Source organism: Haliaeetus leucocephalus, unplaced genomic scaffold (genome assembly GCF_000737465.1).
Source record: "Haliaeetus leucocephalus isolate CR32 unplaced genomic scaffold, Haliaeetus_leucocephalus-4.0 Scaffold944, whole genome shotgun sequence".
Lineage (NCBI taxonomy): Eukaryota > Metazoa > Chordata > Aves > Accipitriformes > Accipitridae > Haliaeetus > Haliaeetus leucocephalus.
Genome location: NW_010973380.1, coordinates 3,987,661 through 4,007,423, shown reverse-complemented (window position 1 = coordinate 4,007,423; position 19,763 = coordinate 3,987,661). Strand labels below are relative to the sequence as shown.

The window sequence follows — 19,763 nt, the reverse complement described above, 5'->3', positions numbered from 1 at the left end:
ATCTGCTGTGAAAAGGATTTCTCATTAATACCATGCCCCCTCTTGCAGCTAGAGGCTGTTCTGCTACCAGACCTTCCCCTGCTCCTTGCTCCCTGATGCTCTATAAATTTAACATGTGCCAGGTTCAGAGCAAGGCTGAGTACCACCTGCGACAGGGGTTACAATTATACCATCACTCTTGCCCTTCTCTGCTGCTTCTCTATACACTGCCTGATCCTCAGACTTCACAGAACAAGCAGAAGACTGAGGACTGCAGACTCTGCAGTGGTGCTAAGAGACCTAAAGATTAAGCGCTTCTAAATGTGCCACACCATCAGGGATTTAGCCCTACATATATACATTTTGCTTTCAGGCCACCTGTACACCAAAGATGAAATATAATCTCCTTTTCCCAAAGGAGCACTTCACAAATGCAAACTATCCATCCTTACCCTTTACATCGCAAGCTTCTACTACTTGTGGGGTTGGGGGTTTTTTGTTCCAACATCCATTAGGAAGGAGAGTGAGAGAAACAGGATCCTGTGGGTATACAATTCTTACTTAGCCTGCTCACCAAGTATTTACTACTGCCATAGCAGCAGAAAAACAACAGAATGCTGCCTGACCCTCTTCTGTCTCAATTCTTCTAAGCTTAAAAATTCAGTCTATGGGTGTTTGACATGAAACAGGTATGTTTAGAAAGAGATTTTTATTTAGTCAAGTGTGTATACCTCTCGATAGATTTGTGAAGTTACATGATGACAAAGGTACAACAGATAAAAAACAGCTTTTGTTTGCAGCCACACAGTATGAAAAAAGTTTCTCAGCCTTAGCACAAGCAGGATTTTGTACACATTTGTCCTTATTTCTTCTTTCTTGAGTAAGAGGCATCAGCATCCTGGAGTGAGAGTACATTAAATCAGTATTTCCCCCCCTTATTGAAGCCCTTCACCCACACTGTTATTTTGCTTGAAACAGCCTGTGACAGTGGGCAGTTACAGTGTGGAAGTAGGAAGTTTTAAGTTGCATGTACCACACTTATTTTTGCATTTCCTGCTTTTGGAGTACTTTGACATGGGGTTTTTGTACCAGGTTCAACAAAAACACAATAGGAAAAATACCACCTGCCAAGCAGTATTGCAAGAACAGCACCGCACAGCTGTCTTCGGGGATGTAAGTGTGAGTGAAGAGCCCTGACAGACAGCAGTATTGCTTAAAGTACTCCTAGGAGGAGCTCAGATTATGTGCCTGATATAAAAACTAGACACAACCAAGGGAGAGATTTTCAACAGTCTTAATTCAAAGTTGCATTAAGTAATTTATGCGAGCGACTTCTAGCTCAGCTCTGCGTTAATGGTGAGATCTGAACGTGCAGCCCGCGTGACGAAGATCAGAGCAAGACCTTTGGCACTACAAGACACCCTGACTTCACTGTTCTGTGATGTGGCCACACTGCAGTAATTCTAGACTACCAGGCATGCAGCAATGGAGTCTGGCCTGGCATCAGCTGCTAGGGAAGTGAGGAGAGGAAAAAAGAAACAGATCCAAAATGCAATCCCAACATTCCCATGGCTAAAGAGTCTGTCAGCAGAGTAAAAAAAGCAAGCAAACAAGCAGAGGAGAGAGGAATAAACTTACCACTCCGCTCTTGAAGTTCTGTATCCTCCTCTTGCCCATTCTGTTCATCAGCCACCAAGCCCAAGTGGGTGCATACTGCCAGAGGTAGCAAACAGCCAGATAGGGGTGGTCGCTGATCCAAGCCTCCTTCAGGTCGTTGGCTGTGCTCACCAGGGTGAGCCGGACACAGCGGTCAGTTGGCATCTTGTGGGACTGATCACCGCTGTTCTCTATGGACTGGAAGGGAGAGCAAGCGAGGAGGGATTAGAACTGGATTTCTGTTTGTGAGCGACAGAGGGAGAGAAACGGCCAGGCTCTGTGCAACAGACATACTCCTCCTGGTTCCTGCACTGTGTACAAGTAGAACAACCCAGCCAGTACAGCAGCAGCTGGGGCTCACTATCCTCTAGTTTTCAGTGTAGGAACAGTTCCCACCTTCCTTTAGCACACATGCTTAAATAAAGCACCCTTTTAATTAATGCCTTGACTGATGGGTCAAAGGTTAAAAAAGTGGATCTCCAAACTCTGTCCTGCTTCAGCATGGCTTCTGCTTTATCGTGAAGTAGATCTGTCAGAACAGGTGACCCACTCTGCAGCTGAGGGCTCCGAGAAAGGGGAACATTCCTGTTCCCAGCTGCCTACCCCATTACATGCTACAAGTTCCTCAGTAACCAAGTTAGTAGATGAGGCCACGTTCACCATTAACTTAAATATTCCTGCCAGCCCTGCTCTGTGGGCAGTCATCTCAAACAAGAGAAAAGCCAGAGGCTTCTTCAGTGGCAGGGATGTCTTACTTGAAATCTTGTCCACTTGTATCACTTAGTGAATGTAAGCCACAGCCCTGTGAATTTATATACATTTCACTCCAGCAATAACAGATTGCTCTATCAATCTGTTCTATTTCACAGAGCAAAAGCAATTCTGGTCTAGATTCAATCTTCCTCCTAGGACTTTTGCCATGCTGAAATCTGAGGAATTTGTTTTGCATGCTTTCCAGATTGCTCAGAAAGTACATCTTTTCTTTCACAAAAGTATGAAGTTTTGCAAGCCAAAAATCCTTTCAGAACTCAATTCAACAACAGGAGATTCTCCACCCCCACCCATCGGTAGGTTATCCCGAGCTTTAAATTGATTGAATTTAGGATAGATTACATTTTGATGTATCATAGCAGCAATTTTTTGCCAGCTACTTTGTTAGACAGCCTTTACTAAAAGCCATTGTGCAGTTGGAAGGTTTTGCTTTTTCTCCTTGAACAATCACTAACAGGAAAAGAATGCGGGCCTTGCATCAGCTGACTCTAGTGGCTTTGCCAACAACAGCGTCAACCAAACAGGGAACATCGTGACGAGGACAAACAAAAAGCTACCTGTGCAGAAAGGATAGTATTCTGCATGCAGAATAGTATCCAGAAAATCCTGGCCTTTCCCCCAAAACTGCAGCAGGGTGGCTGTACAGTAAATTTTACTAGACTTGGATTGTATGTGTTGGAAGAGAGAAGACATAACAATTATCAAACTTTATTTTCATTTGATACAGACTTGATACCACAAAGAATTACAAGCCTATACATAGTTCTGCACCAATCAAAGCATTTCTTAGTAAGAAGATGTTAGTGTTTGCTAGGAGGAGAAAAAGAAAAGAAAAAAAAAAAATCACACCAGAACTGAGTCCTTACCTTTGCAAGATTCTCTGTAAAGACATTTTGTATAATCTTGGACTGTACAGGTCCTGGGCATATGTTGATAATACTTATCTCAGGGTAGTCAGTCAGCTCAGTCCGAAGAGAATTAAAAAAACCCTAGAAGAAAAGACTATAATGTAAGCTTTCTTTGCCATGTTTCTGCATGTAGCAAGGTTTAACTGACTACGTATCTTCATACTAATTGTATGTTGTAAAGATAACAGTATTCCACTAAAAGCAATTCCTACTACTTTCTTTGACTTTTCATGGTTAATGGCTAATTTAACATTTTATCTGCAATTATAGACATTAATATATAAATCACTGAGGAATCTATTCTTGACATCTCAAAACCACAGTAATTTCTCTAAACTACAGCCAGATTCTGCTGTCCCTGTACTGAGCATGAGCCTCACTGTTTTGGTAGTGGAAGTGCCACCAATCATAAGAACTCCAATATTGTGGAAATTGTCTTTTGCAGGTGACTTGCTCTTTGTAGCCTATGCAGCCATCTTCCCTTCTTTGGGCAGTCGTGAGTTATTCCATCAACACTGAACTGCATGAGCAGGACTAAGCAAGAGCTCTCCCAGCCCACACTCCCTTATCACTGCCTGGCAGTTTGGGATGGTGAGGAACAGAATTGACTCCCATTTTGCCTGAAGGAGACAAGCTCAAGATGTACTTCCAAGAGTCAAGGAGGTGGAAGGGTGGGTGTCTATGATAAAAAGGAAGCCAGAAACATTGCTCGGTCACTTGTGACAAAGCACCTACACCCGCTCAAATGCTGGTAGGCTTCTGGGATCCAAGTTCTACCTATAAATGGGCACCTGCCCACAGTCCTGAGTAGCCACAGAGGCACATGGCAGTAGCCACCTCTGTAGGCTACTTCAGACACCTTCCTGCAGAGAGCACCAGCTCTGGCACACTCCACTCAGATTGCTGCTTCTCTCCAAGTATTATTACAAAAGGAGCCTTGCTGACCTGAGCAAGTTGCAAGATACCAAAAGCTGAGCACTGGCCCAGTGAGCTTATGTTATCTTTGGAGATCCTGTCCACACAGTAGCCAAGCATAGGGCTGCTGAAGCTTTTTTCAGAGTGCTGTTGGAGTAGCACTGTCAACTTCATGCTATTTCATTAATGGGTTGCACAGGCTGTAAACATGAAATGCCTGTAGCCAGAAATCACAGCAAGTTCCTGTTTCTGCTCTGTGGCCATTCTGCTATGCCCCTCCATTTCAAGGGGTTTGTGTGGTCCCTCCTTCCTTTGTACTGCAGTTCCAAGCTTTTACACCATGGAAGAGGCGTAGTCTTCACCAGGAACACAGGATGGCCAGGACACTTACTCAGCTGAAATCCTGGCCAATATACACTCAGCAGAACCTCCTGAAGACCAGAATCTCACTCTCAGTCCCCTCTGGAGGCTCTATCTACTGTATATACAGGTTCTCTAATTCCAGCACTTATCTTAGATATCCAAAGGTAGGTGGTATGAAATTCTTCCACTTCCTCCCAGAAGAGAAGCTTAAAATTCCTAAGTAAGAAAAGAAAGTGCTCTCTTTTCTTTAAATTCAGGCAGGCGCAGACCCAGATTTGGGAGCAGTAAGAAACTCAAGTGCAAGAGGAAGAATCTGAGCATCTCCTGCAAGCCCAGACTGAAGCCAGCTCTGACATGGAGACACGGGGTCTGGAACAGGAACTGCTTTAAGCCATCTCTGGGCCTTTCCAGCTTAGTGACCAAATCCTAGAAGATGCTGAAGAAGGCAAGGCTGAACTGACTTCTACTATGACAGAAACATTTAGAAATTCCCCTAATGACCAGAGACTGCATAAAGAGAATAGCGATTGCTGCTCAGTGCAGTACATGTGTTTATTAGACAAGTTCCTGATTAAGGAACATTTTGAAGGCCACCATTTCCGATCCACTCCAAATGCCACCGGTTATATGAATTACAACTAGATGAATGGCACATGATTTCCATGAGCCTCACAGTAGGAGAGTAACTGCATCAGTCAGATGCAGACTCCCATGGACTTGACTCATGCTCTTACAGCACTCCCAGAACTGAAATGAAGGGTAATTTCATCAGTAGAACGTTGTTATGAAGAATTCCAGTTGGCATGAATCAAAGTGTGATTGTTTCAAGAACAAATTTTAATTCTTAGCAGAATTCCTTCCTTCCTTCCTCCTCCAACTGCCATTTAAAAGAAATGTAAAAAAAAAAAAAGGCGCCCCAACAACAACAACAAACCCAAACCAAAACACATACTCAGAACAAAAGGAGGGACTTCTTTAAAAAAAGGCCTAATTAAGATTGCAGCATGAACTGTCTCAGCTGTGGTAGACTCCGAGGCATGAATTTAAAAAAAAAAAAAAGCAAACGTAATAAATTCAAGTCAGATAGGCTCACATATTTAATAACTGGTGGCCAATATGCAACCTTCATTTCAAGGTCTTAGAATACAGGTCAATACACACTGGGAAAACACAACAGGAAAAGCACCACTTTATGCTTCATCTCATTTTTCCCTTACCCTCTCTCTAGCTATTTCTTCTTGGTCATTGTCAGAGATGGGCTACTGGGCTATCTGAAGAGGACTGCCATTCCTACAGACTTCCTTTACCTGAACTGTGCTGGTAAGTTTGACATTTCAAAAAAGCTTTTCTAGTTTTGGGGGGTTTCATGCCCACATCTAGCCATAACTCCAGACTGATAAGAGACTCTCAGACAGAGTCTTTTCAAAATCTATATTGCAAATCTTGTTTTAACATCTGCAATTACTATTTGCAGAGTTACTGTGAAAGAAACAAGAAAGGAGGTTTGGAGTCTGGCCTGGTTATTGAGCAGAGGTAGAAGCTAACAAAGATATAAGCAGTTCAGTTAGCTTATTTTTAATTAATCCAGAAATTTTAGTAAACTATCTCTTTAAAGCTTCTTCCGTGTTCTTGATCTTAACATGAGATTCAGAGTTCTGAATTTTTAAAGCAACACGTGAATTCCTTATGCTCTGTAACTAATTAGCCATGCTTAGACCAACTGCACCACACCCAAAAGATAACTCAACTGAAAGAACACTTAATAAAGGAGCCTCTAATAGGCAATTTCATTGCTGCCACTCAAATGAAGAGCTGCAGATCTCTCCCCATCACCAACTGAAAACTTTTTATTAGCAGAGGCCTGTTACCGTCTTCTACATCTTCATTCTTTCAAGTGTATAGCAGCTTTGCAGTGTCAGCTGCTTGTTGCATTTTTGTTGTTGTTAGTCAAATTGTCAAAAAGACACTGATCCCATAGCTTAAACAGAATTATTTACTCTGTTTATGTGCTTAAATCCAGCAGGGAGTAGGAAGGTGCCAGTTTTTTAAATCAGCACTGAGCACAGCTGAAGTTTATTTTACTGAGAGCAAAATGTACATTAGCAGGAAGTCAAACAGTGGTGAAAGACAAATATGTCTAAATAAATTTACTAGTTAAACAAATTATTCCTCAATGATACAGGCTTTCTTTTTACCCCAGATACTTTTCTGAGCTCTTTTATGTTTTTCTACACAAGTAAGACTACTTTCAAAAACTCTTTCCAAGCAATATTGAAAGTTAAGCGTTATGCAGAAGATAACTCCCTAAGACACTATGAGCTGCCAGTTCTTCACACCACAGCAAGATTCAGAACTGTTGGGAAGATTTGTTCAGATGTTCCCAGCTAGATCAGGAATTCTCATTTCTCCAAGTAGTCTGCTTTACCACTCACTGCTCTCACTTTACTGTCCTAAAGATTTCCTGTAGTCTTAAAACTCTCACCAGTGACATTTCCTCCCTAACTGAATGAAGATGAGAACATTAGGGCTTCTATATGCAACAGAATAATCCTCTGATTTAGGTATTCTTTCAGATGAAGGCCAGCAGCTAAGGTCTTGTGTTTCACATGGGAATTTAACTACGTAGTGGTTAGGACCAACTAAGATGACATTTGAATTTTAGTCAGGAAAATAAATCTACACTGGGAGCTGAAATATTTCACATTTCAGAGCAAATTCATTCTAAAGGACTTTCAAAACCTGAGAAAGATACATATGCTGTGTGCAACTTCAGGCGAGACTTGTGTTTTCTGCACAAAATGAAGTCCTCTGCTACAGTACTAACTGATGCTGGTCTACTACACAACAAGACTTAATTAATATCAGAAATTTAGCTTACCTGCAGAGCATGCTTGCTGGCACAGTACCCAGAGGCAAGAGGAGCTCCCATGATACCCATCACACTGCTCACAGTAACAATCTTTCCTTTTTTCCTTTGTATCATGTGATTCAGGACATGTTTTGTTAAAGAGATTGTACCTAGGTAGTTGAGTTCCATTATGGCACTGTAGACATCCAGGTTTGTATCCACAAACAGAGAGCGTTGGGAACGTCCACCATTGTTGACCAAAACATCAATCTCAGGAAAGATACATGATAAATTCATATAACACATACATTGGCACTTCCTCAGGCAATTGTTAAGTGACTATTTCCTCCCTCTACTGTTGTCTCTGCCATACACAATTAAGATGTATGAACTGCTGAAGAAGCTCCAGTAGTTGCTCTCACCCACTAGACTTTCCCCTTGAATTGAGGGCTGGCTAATTTTGAGCTGGGTCAACAGAACAGGATTACAGCATCTGATGCCAAACAAGGTTAACTCCTAGTACAGGAACACTGGCAGCTGGAAAGTTGTTTTCCACACAACGTTTTTTAACCCTACTGCACTGTAGCAAATAATACTTAATGCTCAGGTCCTGCAAGGTGACCTCTGAAAATACATTTTGTGCAAAACCAGAAAACAACTAAAGAACAGAAGAAACAAATCTGTTATCAATAATTTCACTGTGAAAACAAAATACCAATGGACTAAAGGCCTAGCTTGTACTTAACATTAGTTACACCTGACTGCTGTTTTCTTAACTCCATACTCTGGACTAGCAATCTAGAAAACCGCACAAAACAAGAAAAACAACTGGTGTCCAGTTTTGTCCCATATGGCTCTGAACTCATTACATGCAAAATAAAGGTTCTGACTTTCATACACAATTTTAAGCCCTAAATATACAGCTGAAGATTGTTTCAGTTGGTGCAGAAATTCAGTGACATCAAGGAAGGGAATTTTTAGTTCTTGGTAATGACCACTGATTATTTGTTCATTGCTGCATCTCTGTAAAGCCTGCTGAAACCCAGGAGCAAGCAACAGAAGGGATGAAAATTCAGGTACTTTTGGTCAAGTTTAATATTGAAACTGAAGAAAGATGTAGACACTGATGAATTTACCACACGATAGAAAAGTGAAATACAAACATACATGCAGGGATAGGAGATAGAGAAGAAAAAGAAGTTTAACCCCTGAAGCACACCTTACCTTGCCAAAATGCTTAAGAACACTGTTGGTTGCAGCTTCATGAGAGCTTCTGTCAGTCAAGTCAAGGCGCAGAACAAGGATATCTTTGTCACTCAAGTTGCTAATCTCTAAAAACAACCATAATGTGAATGGGAACCAATAAGATTGCTGACATAACAATCAAGGGAAAAGTAATCTGCTTTTAAACACCACATTTTCACTAAAAAGACATGAAGAAACCATAACATTAAGTTGGAAATAAAATGCTTGCTTTTTTTCATTTTCATCTCCTCATAGAATCCATTTTTAATCTGTTCCTACCAAGTCTTTCTTTCCTCATCATTATGTTTTTGCTTGTGAAAAGCCTGACTTTAATAAACAGGCTTGTGCAGCACAACATAGACAATTCACTTCTCCAAATAAATTGCTATAGTTGGGAGTAACATGCAACAGGATTATCTGATGTTGAAACTTTTCACTGAGTCATTCAGAAGCATGGCATATTGGCAGCCTTGACACTTTGCTTGTATGTTAACTGGTCAAGCATGTTTATTCCTGACAGTAGGACTAGTACAATTTAGACCCAAAACAGAACATATATACATGAGTAGCTATGAGGCAAAGTCTAGAGAAGCTGGATTATTGGAGGGGGTAGAAGGAGGTTTTTGTTTAACTGACAGCTTTTAATATATCCATTTCCTGAAATAAAAGTCAGCTGTCATCAAGTTCAAGCCTTCATGTTGAGTGTTTCTACCACTGCCTCTTCAGAACAACTGACCTTTTCCATAGAAAGTATTTTGTGAGCAGTGACTTGTTACCCTGGGGTTTTGGGGCAGATGAATCACAAAAATAAAATCTTCAATGTTAATCTTTCCAGGTTTTTTTAACTACATATAACATGATTTCTTTACTTTATTTATATTAGTTTGATAGTGCTATTTTTGTTTCTACATTGATTCCTAGCCACAACTAAGTGTACCTGCTCCCCTTTAACCAGCTGCGCTCTTTGGAGGGCCTAAGGCTCTGAATTTTTATTTACTACTTTTTGCATATACAGGTAAGGTTGAACTGTCTTCACAGTGATGTACAAATAAGGAGGTTACTTAAAACCATAAGTTGCCTTAGTCCAAAGGTCACTAGCATTTAGGCTACTGGTTAAAATAAACCCATCTGTCTGGTTTAAAGCTACCAGTATTTCCATTTATTGCTCCCTCCATGTGCATTTTCCCCTCCATTTCTTCCAGAAACACAGTAGTAAAAGCCATGTAGTTTAAACTACCCTCTTGGAGACACACATCTAGCTCATGCTCCCTTCTCAAGGAGATTTGCACAGCTGAAACCTACTGGGATGTGGAGTGTTTCTGCTGTGGATTAACAAGACCACACAGTCAACCCAGCCAAGAAAGCTACACAGCAGGGAAAAGAAAAAAGCAGAGGAAGAGACACAGACTGCTGATAAGGAAGTGCTCTTTTATATGATGTAAGAAACTTCTGACTTCAGGAAGTAGCAAACCAGAAGCTTAGCTCTTATTTTGGAGCAACTGATAGTCCAGTCTGATTTTCACCCCACAAAGCATTCAGACCATACATCTCTACCAGCTTCCTTACTTCTTTTCTACGGTGAGGAATCCTTGCTCTAGTCACTCCTCACATACAGCTTTTAGAAAACTTCAAACATTCTTGTTACCCTTTTTCTAAACTTCTACTGTCCACTTCCACTGTTTTTCTGGCAGATGACCGGAACTGTGCATGGTATTGAAGGCATGTACATGTACATGTTCCAGTTTATGCACTGTCAGAATGATGTTCTCCATTCCTTTTACCAGTAACACCTAATATTCCACTTCCTTTTTTGCCTACTACCAAACTGATGTTTTTAAGGGAACAATTATGATAACCCAGAAAAACACTTGCTCCCAAGTGGGAGACCTTACTTTAGAGTTCATTGTTTTACACAAATGCTAACATACATTAGTTAACATCCTTTAGTGAAGCGTCTCCAGCTGCAAACTGAACTGCACATGGCCACCAGCTTTCAGATGCAATGTATCTGAAACTGAGCACTCAGAGCTCAGTCTACCCAGAACAAAGGCCACTTTCACACAGCTGTGAAACTGTGCACTTCTAGTGCATGGTATTTTCTGGAGGTCCTTTAAAGTCTCCTTACATAGCAGCTTTACAACTACATGGCTTCTGGTTGGGATCAAACTGTCCAACCACCAAGCAGCAGGTCTCCTGACTGACAGTTTCCTATCAAGCAATCATGGGCTGCCTCTTCCCTGTTGATGGTTCATTAAGTTCTAGCTACTTTTTAACTAAAACATGGTTACAGTCACCCAAAGCCAACTTGTTTTTTGAAAGACAGCAGCATAAGTAATGCTGACTTAGAATAGTATTTTGTTATGACACCAGGTGTACACCTCCTTCCCCTACCATCACTTAGAGGATTTCAGATCAACAATTCTCTTCAATACATGTTAATCCAAGATAGCAGTTTCTCATAACACAGTAAGTGCTATTACTCAGCATAGATCCTTTATTTCCCAGCTCTTCACCACTTCTTCTTCTCTTTTATTTCTATCTTGTATAATGTCCTTTAACAGAACATGAGCTTTTAGCAGAGGCTGAACAACATGACCTCCTGAGGTCCATTCCAACCTCAGTTACTATCTAATTCTATAATTTATAGATTGCCTGCCATTCATTTGGCCTATCTATATTTCAATCATGTTTGAGCTTTGTCAAACCAAGAAACCCCCCCCCATCTACTTTTTTTTTTTTTTTTTTTCCTCTTTAGGGCTTTTGAGAGAAACAGCCTCCAAAATTACTGGTGAAATTCAACTCATGTTTCAGAGAGTGGCTGGAGGAAATACAGAAGCCACTTGCAGGAACCATGCAAGTTATACAAGTTGCTTTCCCTCCCTCCTGCAGAGAAATGTTGAGTTGGCATATGCATGACTCAACAGGTATTATCATAGCTTTTATAGTACTTTCCTTCTCTCTCTCTCCTTCAGCCTTTAAGCAGTGTAGAATGCATAAACGTGTATCATAGGGTGGTGTCTCTGAATTTTGAGCAAGATAAGTGTGCTTGCTTCTGACATTAATATGAAAATTATCTAGTTAAGTTGCTGCTGTGTATAGCATCTACACCTGGCATGTTAAAGCCTATTAGTTCCAATTATGCCATATAAGTCAGTCAAATTCAAGCTGCTATTACATGTTGCAGCTCAATCTTAATCCATGCCACGCTACTCAAACCTCACAGAATAGTCTTGAACTCAATTACAAAAACAAAACATGCAAAACAAGCTACCCAGGAAGCACGTGGACCCACTGCCCAAGCATGCAGGGATGGAATCAGGAAGATCAACGCTCAGATGGATTTGAAACTGGTGAGGAATGTGAAAGGCAACAAGGGCTTCACAGGTACAGCACCAACAAAAGGAAGACCAAAGACAGAGTGAGCTCACTGCTGAATAGGGATGGCGACGAAGTGACGAAGCGCACAGAAAAACATGAGGTACTCATTGCCTTCTTTGCCTTAGTCTTCACTGGCAAGATCTCCTCTCAGGTCTCCCGCACTCCTGAGGCTAGACTCTAGGGGGAAAGAAATACTACCAACATCAGAGGAAGACCAAGTTAGGGACAAACTCCACATTTAAGCAGGGCAATATATACATCCAAGATTTACAAGAGCTGACCAATGGCACTCATCTTTGGAAGGTACTTGGTTAAGTGGAGTAGCTCCACAGTGACTGGAGAAAACCAAATGCCACACAGCCTAACCTCAGTCCTTGGGAAAATTATGTGGCAATTTCTCCTGAAAGCAATTTCCAAGTACATGAAGGACAAGAAAGTGACTGGGAAAAGCCAGCATAGATTTAGCATGGACATATACTGCTTGACCAACTTAATTGCTTTTTGTGATGAGATGACTGGCTCTGTGGACAAGGGGAGAGCAGTGGATGTTGTTTACCTTGACTATGTAGCTTTCTATATTGTCTTCCATAGCATCCTTGAAGCTATATTGGGGAAATAGGAGGGGTCTAGATGAGTGGATTACAATGCAAGTGAAAAACAGGCTGGATCACCGGGCCCGAAGAATAGCAACCAACCATTCAAAGTCTAACTGGTGGCCAGTTAGAAGTGGTATCCTTCCATGATCAGTATCTTTTAATATCTTCATTAATGACTCAGATGATGGGACAAAACATAGGTTTTCAGCAGTTCTTCAGTTAACATCAAGTTCAAACAGCTGCTATGCTGGAGGGGAGGACTGCCATTCAGAGGCATCTTAACAAGCTGTAAGAACGGACTGACAAACCTCATTAAGCTCAACAAAGTCAAATGCAGAATTTCACACCTGGGACAGAATAATGCCATGCAGTACTGCTGGCGAGTGTCCAAATGGCTATGTACTAGCTCTCCAAACAAGAGCTGAGGTCCTGATGGAAGGACAATAGCAAGTTGAACATAAGTCAGCAATGAGCTCTGGCAATTACAAATGCTAGTGGACTGCACTAGGAAGAGCAGACTGAGGGAAGTGACTTTTAAGTGCCTGCACTTAACAACTGCATCTAGTGTACTGTGTCCAATTTTGGATGCCCCTAGTTCAAGACAAATACTGATAAACTGGAGATAGCATAGCATAGGGCCACTAAGATGGTTAGGTGGTCTAGCACACATGATTATCAAGGAAAGGGGTGGAAAGCTGGGTTTATATAGCCTTGAGAAAAGAAGGGTAAGAGGGGAAGGGGGCCCAGTTACTCTCTTCCACTACTTCAAGGCTGGCAACAGAAAATATGGAGTAAATATACTCCTGAAGAGTTTCCAATATTCCTACTAATCTGACCTATAGTTAAAGTTCAGCAGTGTATATTTGCAAAACACATGGCTACATAAGACTTTAACGCTAGTATATACCACAGCTAAGACATTCACAGGGTTACTTCAAGTTGGCAGAGGCAGAAATTCTTACATAAATCTATACTCTTGGTTCAGGCCAATTGAAATAATCTTTCTGAATACTCCTTAGCACATCACACTCTCATACAAGTGTTGCCTGAAAATGGACATCCAGCATTATGGCCCCTGCCAGCCTACCTAGTGTTATCAGTTTTGCAATGACAACAAACAGCCACAGACGCAAATACAGTTGCATAGTTTTACTGACTGCTAAACATTGCATCATATACCATTGGAATTTTGCCATGGCTACCACTTAACCACACTGTCATCTTATGTCCCTTGCTTCCTTTTGAAGATATCTATTTAAGCGACTGCTTTTTTGAAGCATCAGAAAATAGAAATAAGGAGTTGTGCATTTTTGAAGCTCCTTGACAGATTTTCATAGCAGCCCACTGCAACTTTTAGATTCCTAGAAATGCTTAGGTGCTAATCCAAGACAAATGTTTCCTTATTCACCAGCACTCATTTCAAGTAAACTGTGGACATTCTGTCAACATTACCAGGAATGAACTGTCAGTGTCATAATATACTTAGTATAAAATACTGTATACTGAGCTACAGAGGATATATAGTCTGAAAAGACATGTTAATCATGTTCAAAATTTCTATTTATCAACACAAATTAACTGTCTATCCTGCTTGCTGTCAAGCCAGAAAACAGGAGGAATGAAGCCAGACTACTGACTCAGCAGGTGTATGAAAGATAACTGGAATAGTTGAATATTCCGCTTCACATTTGTTCCTCTTGATCTACAGGAGATCCTCTTTCTTCCACTTGCTCAGAACAACTTTTTCTGAACATTTCTATTCATTCCTTTTCCAAAGAGAAAAGTCAGTTGTCAGTCTGCCTGTAACATGCACAAACCTGAAGGAAGAAGACTTCTTAGTAGCATGCAGCTACATGGTTTGGTTCTTAATAGGATGATACCCCTCAGATTGTTTCCTCCATTCTCCACAGCATTTATTCCTTTTCTTAATCTAGTATCTTACAAGACCACTTGCAACTGATAATGAGATTTTTAGGTAACATTGGCTTATGAAGGAACTCATAATGCAAGTCTATACAAAGGCTTCTCAGTCACAAAAAGAAAATACCATCTTCAAATGTACAGTGAAGCTATATATAAAGTTTACTTTCATAACGAAATTTATTCCTGTGATATGTGGGTTAGTATTTCTGTGGCAACTCCATCACAGCAAGAGTGCAACTGCTCCCTTGAAGTAGCAAGTTGTACTTACGAAGGCATTTCTTTTTCACTCTTTCCAGCTCATCCTCTCTTCTTGCTGAGATGGCAAGCAAGGCTCCTATCCTTGATAGCTGGTAAGCCAATTCTTCTCCAATTCCACTGGAAGCTCCTGTCACCCAGACAACCTTGCCACGCAGTTCATTTTCTAACAAAAGAATCAAGAACATAGTTCACACATTGCCAATGCTAGGATAAGTCATTTAAGTCACTGCAGGGGTATAATCTGATACTGTTTTTAAGAAATATGCTCAATTTTTTTGGCTATTACAAAATCCTGACTTCTTATTTTTTGGTCATGTGCAGTTGTGAAACTGTTCATAGCTGTTCTGTTGCCGCTTGAACTTTGTTCCAAGGCTAGTCTGAATAAACACTGATTATCTATCTGATGGAAGAAATTTGATTGCATTTCTGCAAGCCATCCACACATAGCGTTTCCACTAACTTCATCAAAAAGAGCTTCAGAGGAAAGGGAGAATTCTTGGAAATGACAGGAAACAGTTACTGTATTGCAAATCCAAACAAAAGCCTAAGCAAACCTTTCCCAATAATGTTCTACCTCAAAAATGTTCCTAAGTAATTGTCGACAGAAGGGAATTCTCTGAACAAAGACAGCTAATCATAACAAACCAAATGGGTGTTCATCCACTCTGTTTTGAATCTGATGCAGGTTAATTCCTGCATTGGCAGAGTACAGTACACAGAGCTACCAACGTGAAAGCTCACGTGTGAATTTCCCGGGTACTCATAGTTCCTGCCCAGGCATGCTTTTTTAATCTCACTCCTTTTACTCCTCTGCTTATATGACTGTTTTCTCTTGTTTGCAATTATTCCCACTCCATGATACACCTGGGTACTGGGAAAAGGCTTAGCTTTACAGACATATATCCAAAATCATCACCAATATCAGAGCACCTTCCAGAATGTAGCATGGCCTAACACTTTTATGTGTTCTTCAAGATTAGTCTTAGTGAAAATCTGACTCAAGTACTCAGAGCACTGCTGACAGGAGCTCTTCCTTCTATTTCTCAGGTTTTTACAGAAGATTATTCCAACAATGTCTAGCCAACCAAGAAAGATTTCATGGTATAATTCAAATAGAGCCAAACGCAGTTCCCGAGCCAGTCTGAAATAGGCCAGAATAGCATTTTTCAGCTCACTGAAACTTAGCCACTCATTTAATTTAGCAAAAGTACTTCTTTTTCACTGCAGCCAGTGGCTGGGACTGCTTTTACTTCCTGCTTACTTCAGTAATCAGTTCCTGGTTCTACACCACACTGTGCTTCAAATTTCTACTTTCAGAGTCTTAATGACATAAATCATATGAAGAGATCAGCACCAAAACCTTCTACCCTTCAGACAAGAGCAGAGAGCACTCAAGACTGAATATCGGAGCTCAGCTTGAGTTTGTGGGACTGGCAGTGAGTATTATTTGTCTTTTTTTAAGCTGACTGTATTTTAGCCAAAGAAAAATCCCTCCTAAAACCAAGCTTTGGTGGTTTGGGGTTGTTTGGGGGGGGTTGTTTGCTTTTAAAAACAGTAACAACAGCAACAACAGTCACTTTCCAAAGCAGAGATGTATTCTAAGGTTATGAACTTGGGAGGTGGAAAGAGGTGTTGCTGAAGTTGTAGGAATAACCACTGTATTAATCATTATACCAAATGGCTGCTGTCTATAAATATTACTGACATGCTCTTCCAACAGTTTTATTCTAGTACATTACCAATTTAACCACAAGAAACATGGGGGTTCATCTCTCCTATTACATTTTTTTTTGGCAGAAAACCCGTGCAGACAAACACTACATGAACAAAACAACACATGGATACACTTTCAACCCTGCTTACCACACTCATCTCCTCTTGCTACTGAAAACAAATCCGCTTCCTCCTACTACTCAGTTTCCCTGTTCTCAACCTGCCCTGGGCAGCTTCACTGCAGTTATTCAGGATCTTGTTCTGTGAACAGAATAATTAACTGAGATAAGGAAAGTTTTCCACTGATTCCCCAGTGCTGATAGTTACCAAGCACTGAGCTACTGGGAGTTAACATAATGGAAAACCTAGCTCAAATGCCGCTGTAGAACAAGTATCAAACCACCAGCTTGCTCTAAAATAAATGTCCTGTTGATACTGGAAATAAGTTTAAAAATTAACCATGACAAATTAAAAAATAAAAGCAGATTATACTATTACTAACCATTAGCTACTGTGTTACAAGGCATAACAAATGAGAGGTTGAACAAAGTAGTACTGCAAATAATCCAAGAAGTGCTTTTGTAGCTGTTTAGGGCTTTTTCCAAAATTTTATAGTTCCTGTAGCAGAAGGTTTTAGTGTCATTTCATTCATGAAAAAAATTTGGTATGGGGAGTTTTAAAGCAGAACATCCTCCCCACAGCTCTAAAGAATCATACCATTGTTCCCAGCTTTAAGAGTAGGTAGGCTTTCAGATACATAGGCTTTCATATGTAAAAGGATCCTCCTTAGCTTGATATTATACTGCCTGTGAAAAGCACACCTTTTAGAGTGACTGCTGTTCAGCTAATGAAACACAACACATAAGGAAAGTCATCAGGTACGCAGTAACCCTTGTCTCCCGACCACACAAATATTTAGAAGATGGGAAGCAATCCAGCACCTGCCAAGGACAAAATCCAGAAGTGAATTAAACCTATAGAATTGAATCATTGACATGGAAACAGTCTTACCTATATTAAGGCCTTTCTTCATAACTATAGTTTACAGCACAAGAGAAGGAAACATACGAGATCAGTCTGCTTTCTCGTATTTTTATCTCCAAAAGCTTCGACATCCATAATAGTGTTTTAGAAGTGATAACACAATATAACAACTGCAAGAGTGACAGCTCCAATAACAGCTTTAAATAAAAATCAAGGGTTTTTTCCATGGGATCCACATGTTACTTACCTAGGCATGCTACATTATGTGCACAATATCGGGATGAGGAAAAGGAGAACATATTTAAAGAAACATCTTTTGTAGCGTTTGTCCCTTCTGTTTTCCCACCTGAACAGTTAGGATCAGCACTGCGGCACCACTATGCCACATGTATATGGCTGAACTATCAGCAAAATGCCACTTAAAATGCTACCATTTCAGCTACATATTTTAGTAAATTACAAGCACTGAGGCTGGGGCACAGGGTAGGGTAAGACACAGCTCACCTCTTCGCAGAGCAAAGGAGCTAATGTTGACAAAATTCTGCCTGATTCTTCCTACATCACATGTTGAAACAACTACATCAGAAACTGACTACATTGCTCTTTATATGGGAACTTTTAGAGACTAGTTAAAAGGTTTCCAGACCTCCAATAAGACTGAAGGCTACATTCAAATAACACTATGTCTACCTGAGAACTCCTACATCTTGATGTGCATTGCACATAGATCCCTCAGGACAAAGCTTCAATTCTGTTTGTATTAGTCAAGATTTATCTTGTTTCTCTGCCCTGAGTCTTTCTGTGATCTTTGCAAAGTCCACACACGAAGCTTTTTTTGTAGTTTTCTTATAGTAAGGGAACAACCTGATGGAGTTACTATAAAACTTTGGGCTGCATATCCAAAGAGTTACAGAAGATTGCTCACACACATTTAAATTCAGTATTTCTTAGAGCTTTATTACTCGTGCATGCTTTTCTGTTCTCTTGTCCATTACATGGACTAGCACTTTAGCAGTAAGCTTCTACTGAAAGCGGAAGATAGAGGCGTCTCAACAAGTTTGTCCTACTGTTCTCTCAAGCCCTCCCTAATGCCAACCTTCACCTGTGCCACCATCCCAACCGAATCATGGTCTCAAGCCCAAACCTTTACCCCACTGTTCTCCCCCAGGCACACATTCTTGATCTGCCTTCATTCCATACAGTCTTCTCTCCAGATCTCAACCTTACATCCAGTTTCATTTCACAGATGGGACAGGCTTAGTGTCCCTTGTCCCATCTTCTTTCAGATCAGCTTCTTCCAATGGATGAGGTGCAACCAGCTTCCCACTGTTGCTTCAACCACCCGTGCCCAACATGGCTCACAGCAGCCCCAAATCACCAGTGCTGGCTAAGCTGAGGGGGGATATTCAGAGATTTGTGGCTTTCCTGATCAAAAGTCTCTACTAAGCAAATAAAACCTACGATATTTAAAGATCTTTGTCCAGAAGAAGGCAGAATTACAGTCAGATTAGAAAGGTCAACACGAGCAAGAATTGAAAATCCCTGACAGCATTTTATTAAACTTTTGTACCCATAGGCGTTGAAAGCAGCACCTTACAAAAAAGTGGCGTAAAGCCACATAGAGCAATCGTGTGGTGTTCCCTTACGCCCTTCAGAAGAGGAAACCCATTTAATCCGAACATTAATATTCATGTTTACTTCACTGTAAACACTTTCAGCACTACTGTGAAACCAAGGTCTGCTTGAAGATGTCAAAACAAACTGAAACAGGAGCTAAACTGAGTACAAAGCAACTCATCCTGGCCACAGGCACCAAGCATCCTCTTTTCTTACCGACCCTTCCTTCGACGCTGGCCCTGAACCACGCGCTCCCCAGGCAGCCTCAGTTACTCCACATGCCGATGCCAGAACCGGATTATCTGCCCAGAAACAGCGCAAAACAACCATTTTTGGGCCAAAGGAGCCAGCCCTCGCCACAGATCTGCTGGAGCTCTCTGTCGCTGCGAAGCTGCTTTTAGAGAGCTACTTTATCGGCGTGAGGGGCACCACACGCCTCGCTGGATAAGGGCGGGAAAATTACACTTTCGGGGGTTATTTTTACGGACAAACCCCTGGGGCAGCTGCCGTGGGTTGGCTCCACCGAGCTGAGGCGACTTCAGCCCCGTCCCTGGGGAGCCCTCTCCTCCCCACACGCCGCCACCCCCTCTCCCCTCACGGAGGGCCCCA

General features: G+C 41.2%; 1 protein-coding gene across 1 annotated transcript; it reads right to left on the bottom strand.

Moving 5' to 3' along the window:
- Nucleotides 1–665: 665 nt before the first annotated feature.
- On the bottom strand, nucleotides 666–19,484 carry DHRS7 (dehydrogenase/reductase (SDR family) member 7). Its single transcript, XM_010584189.1, has 8 exons — nucleotides 19,371–19,484; nucleotides 17,271–17,397; nucleotides 14,851–15,003; nucleotides 8,665–8,771; nucleotides 7,471–7,710; nucleotides 3,273–3,395; nucleotides 1,618–1,833; nucleotides 666–877 (listed from the first exon to the last, which is right to left on the bottom strand). Exons 1-8 carry the CDS (start codon nucleotides 19,482–19,484, stop codon nucleotides 842–844), a joined length of 1,116 nt encoding a protein of 371 aa, XP_010582491.1. The 3' UTR covers nucleotides 666–841.
- Nucleotides 19,485–19,763: the final 279 nt, after the last annotated feature.

Bases quoted from the DNA above. Each gene is read 5' to 3' on its own strand.
- DHRS7 (XM_010584189.1), bottom strand. From the start codon at position 19,484: ATGGTTGTTTTGCGCTGTTTCTGGGCAGATAATCCGGTTCTGGCATCG. The intron at 3,396-7,470 runs GTAAGCTAAATT...CTTTTCTTCTAG, and splicing joins CCAGCAAGCATGCTCTGCAG to GGTTTTTTTAATTCTCTTCG. The intron at 878-1,617 runs GTAAGTTTATTC...CTCTCACTCCAG, and splicing joins AGAACTTCAAGAGCGGAGTG to GATGCTGATGCCTCTTACTC.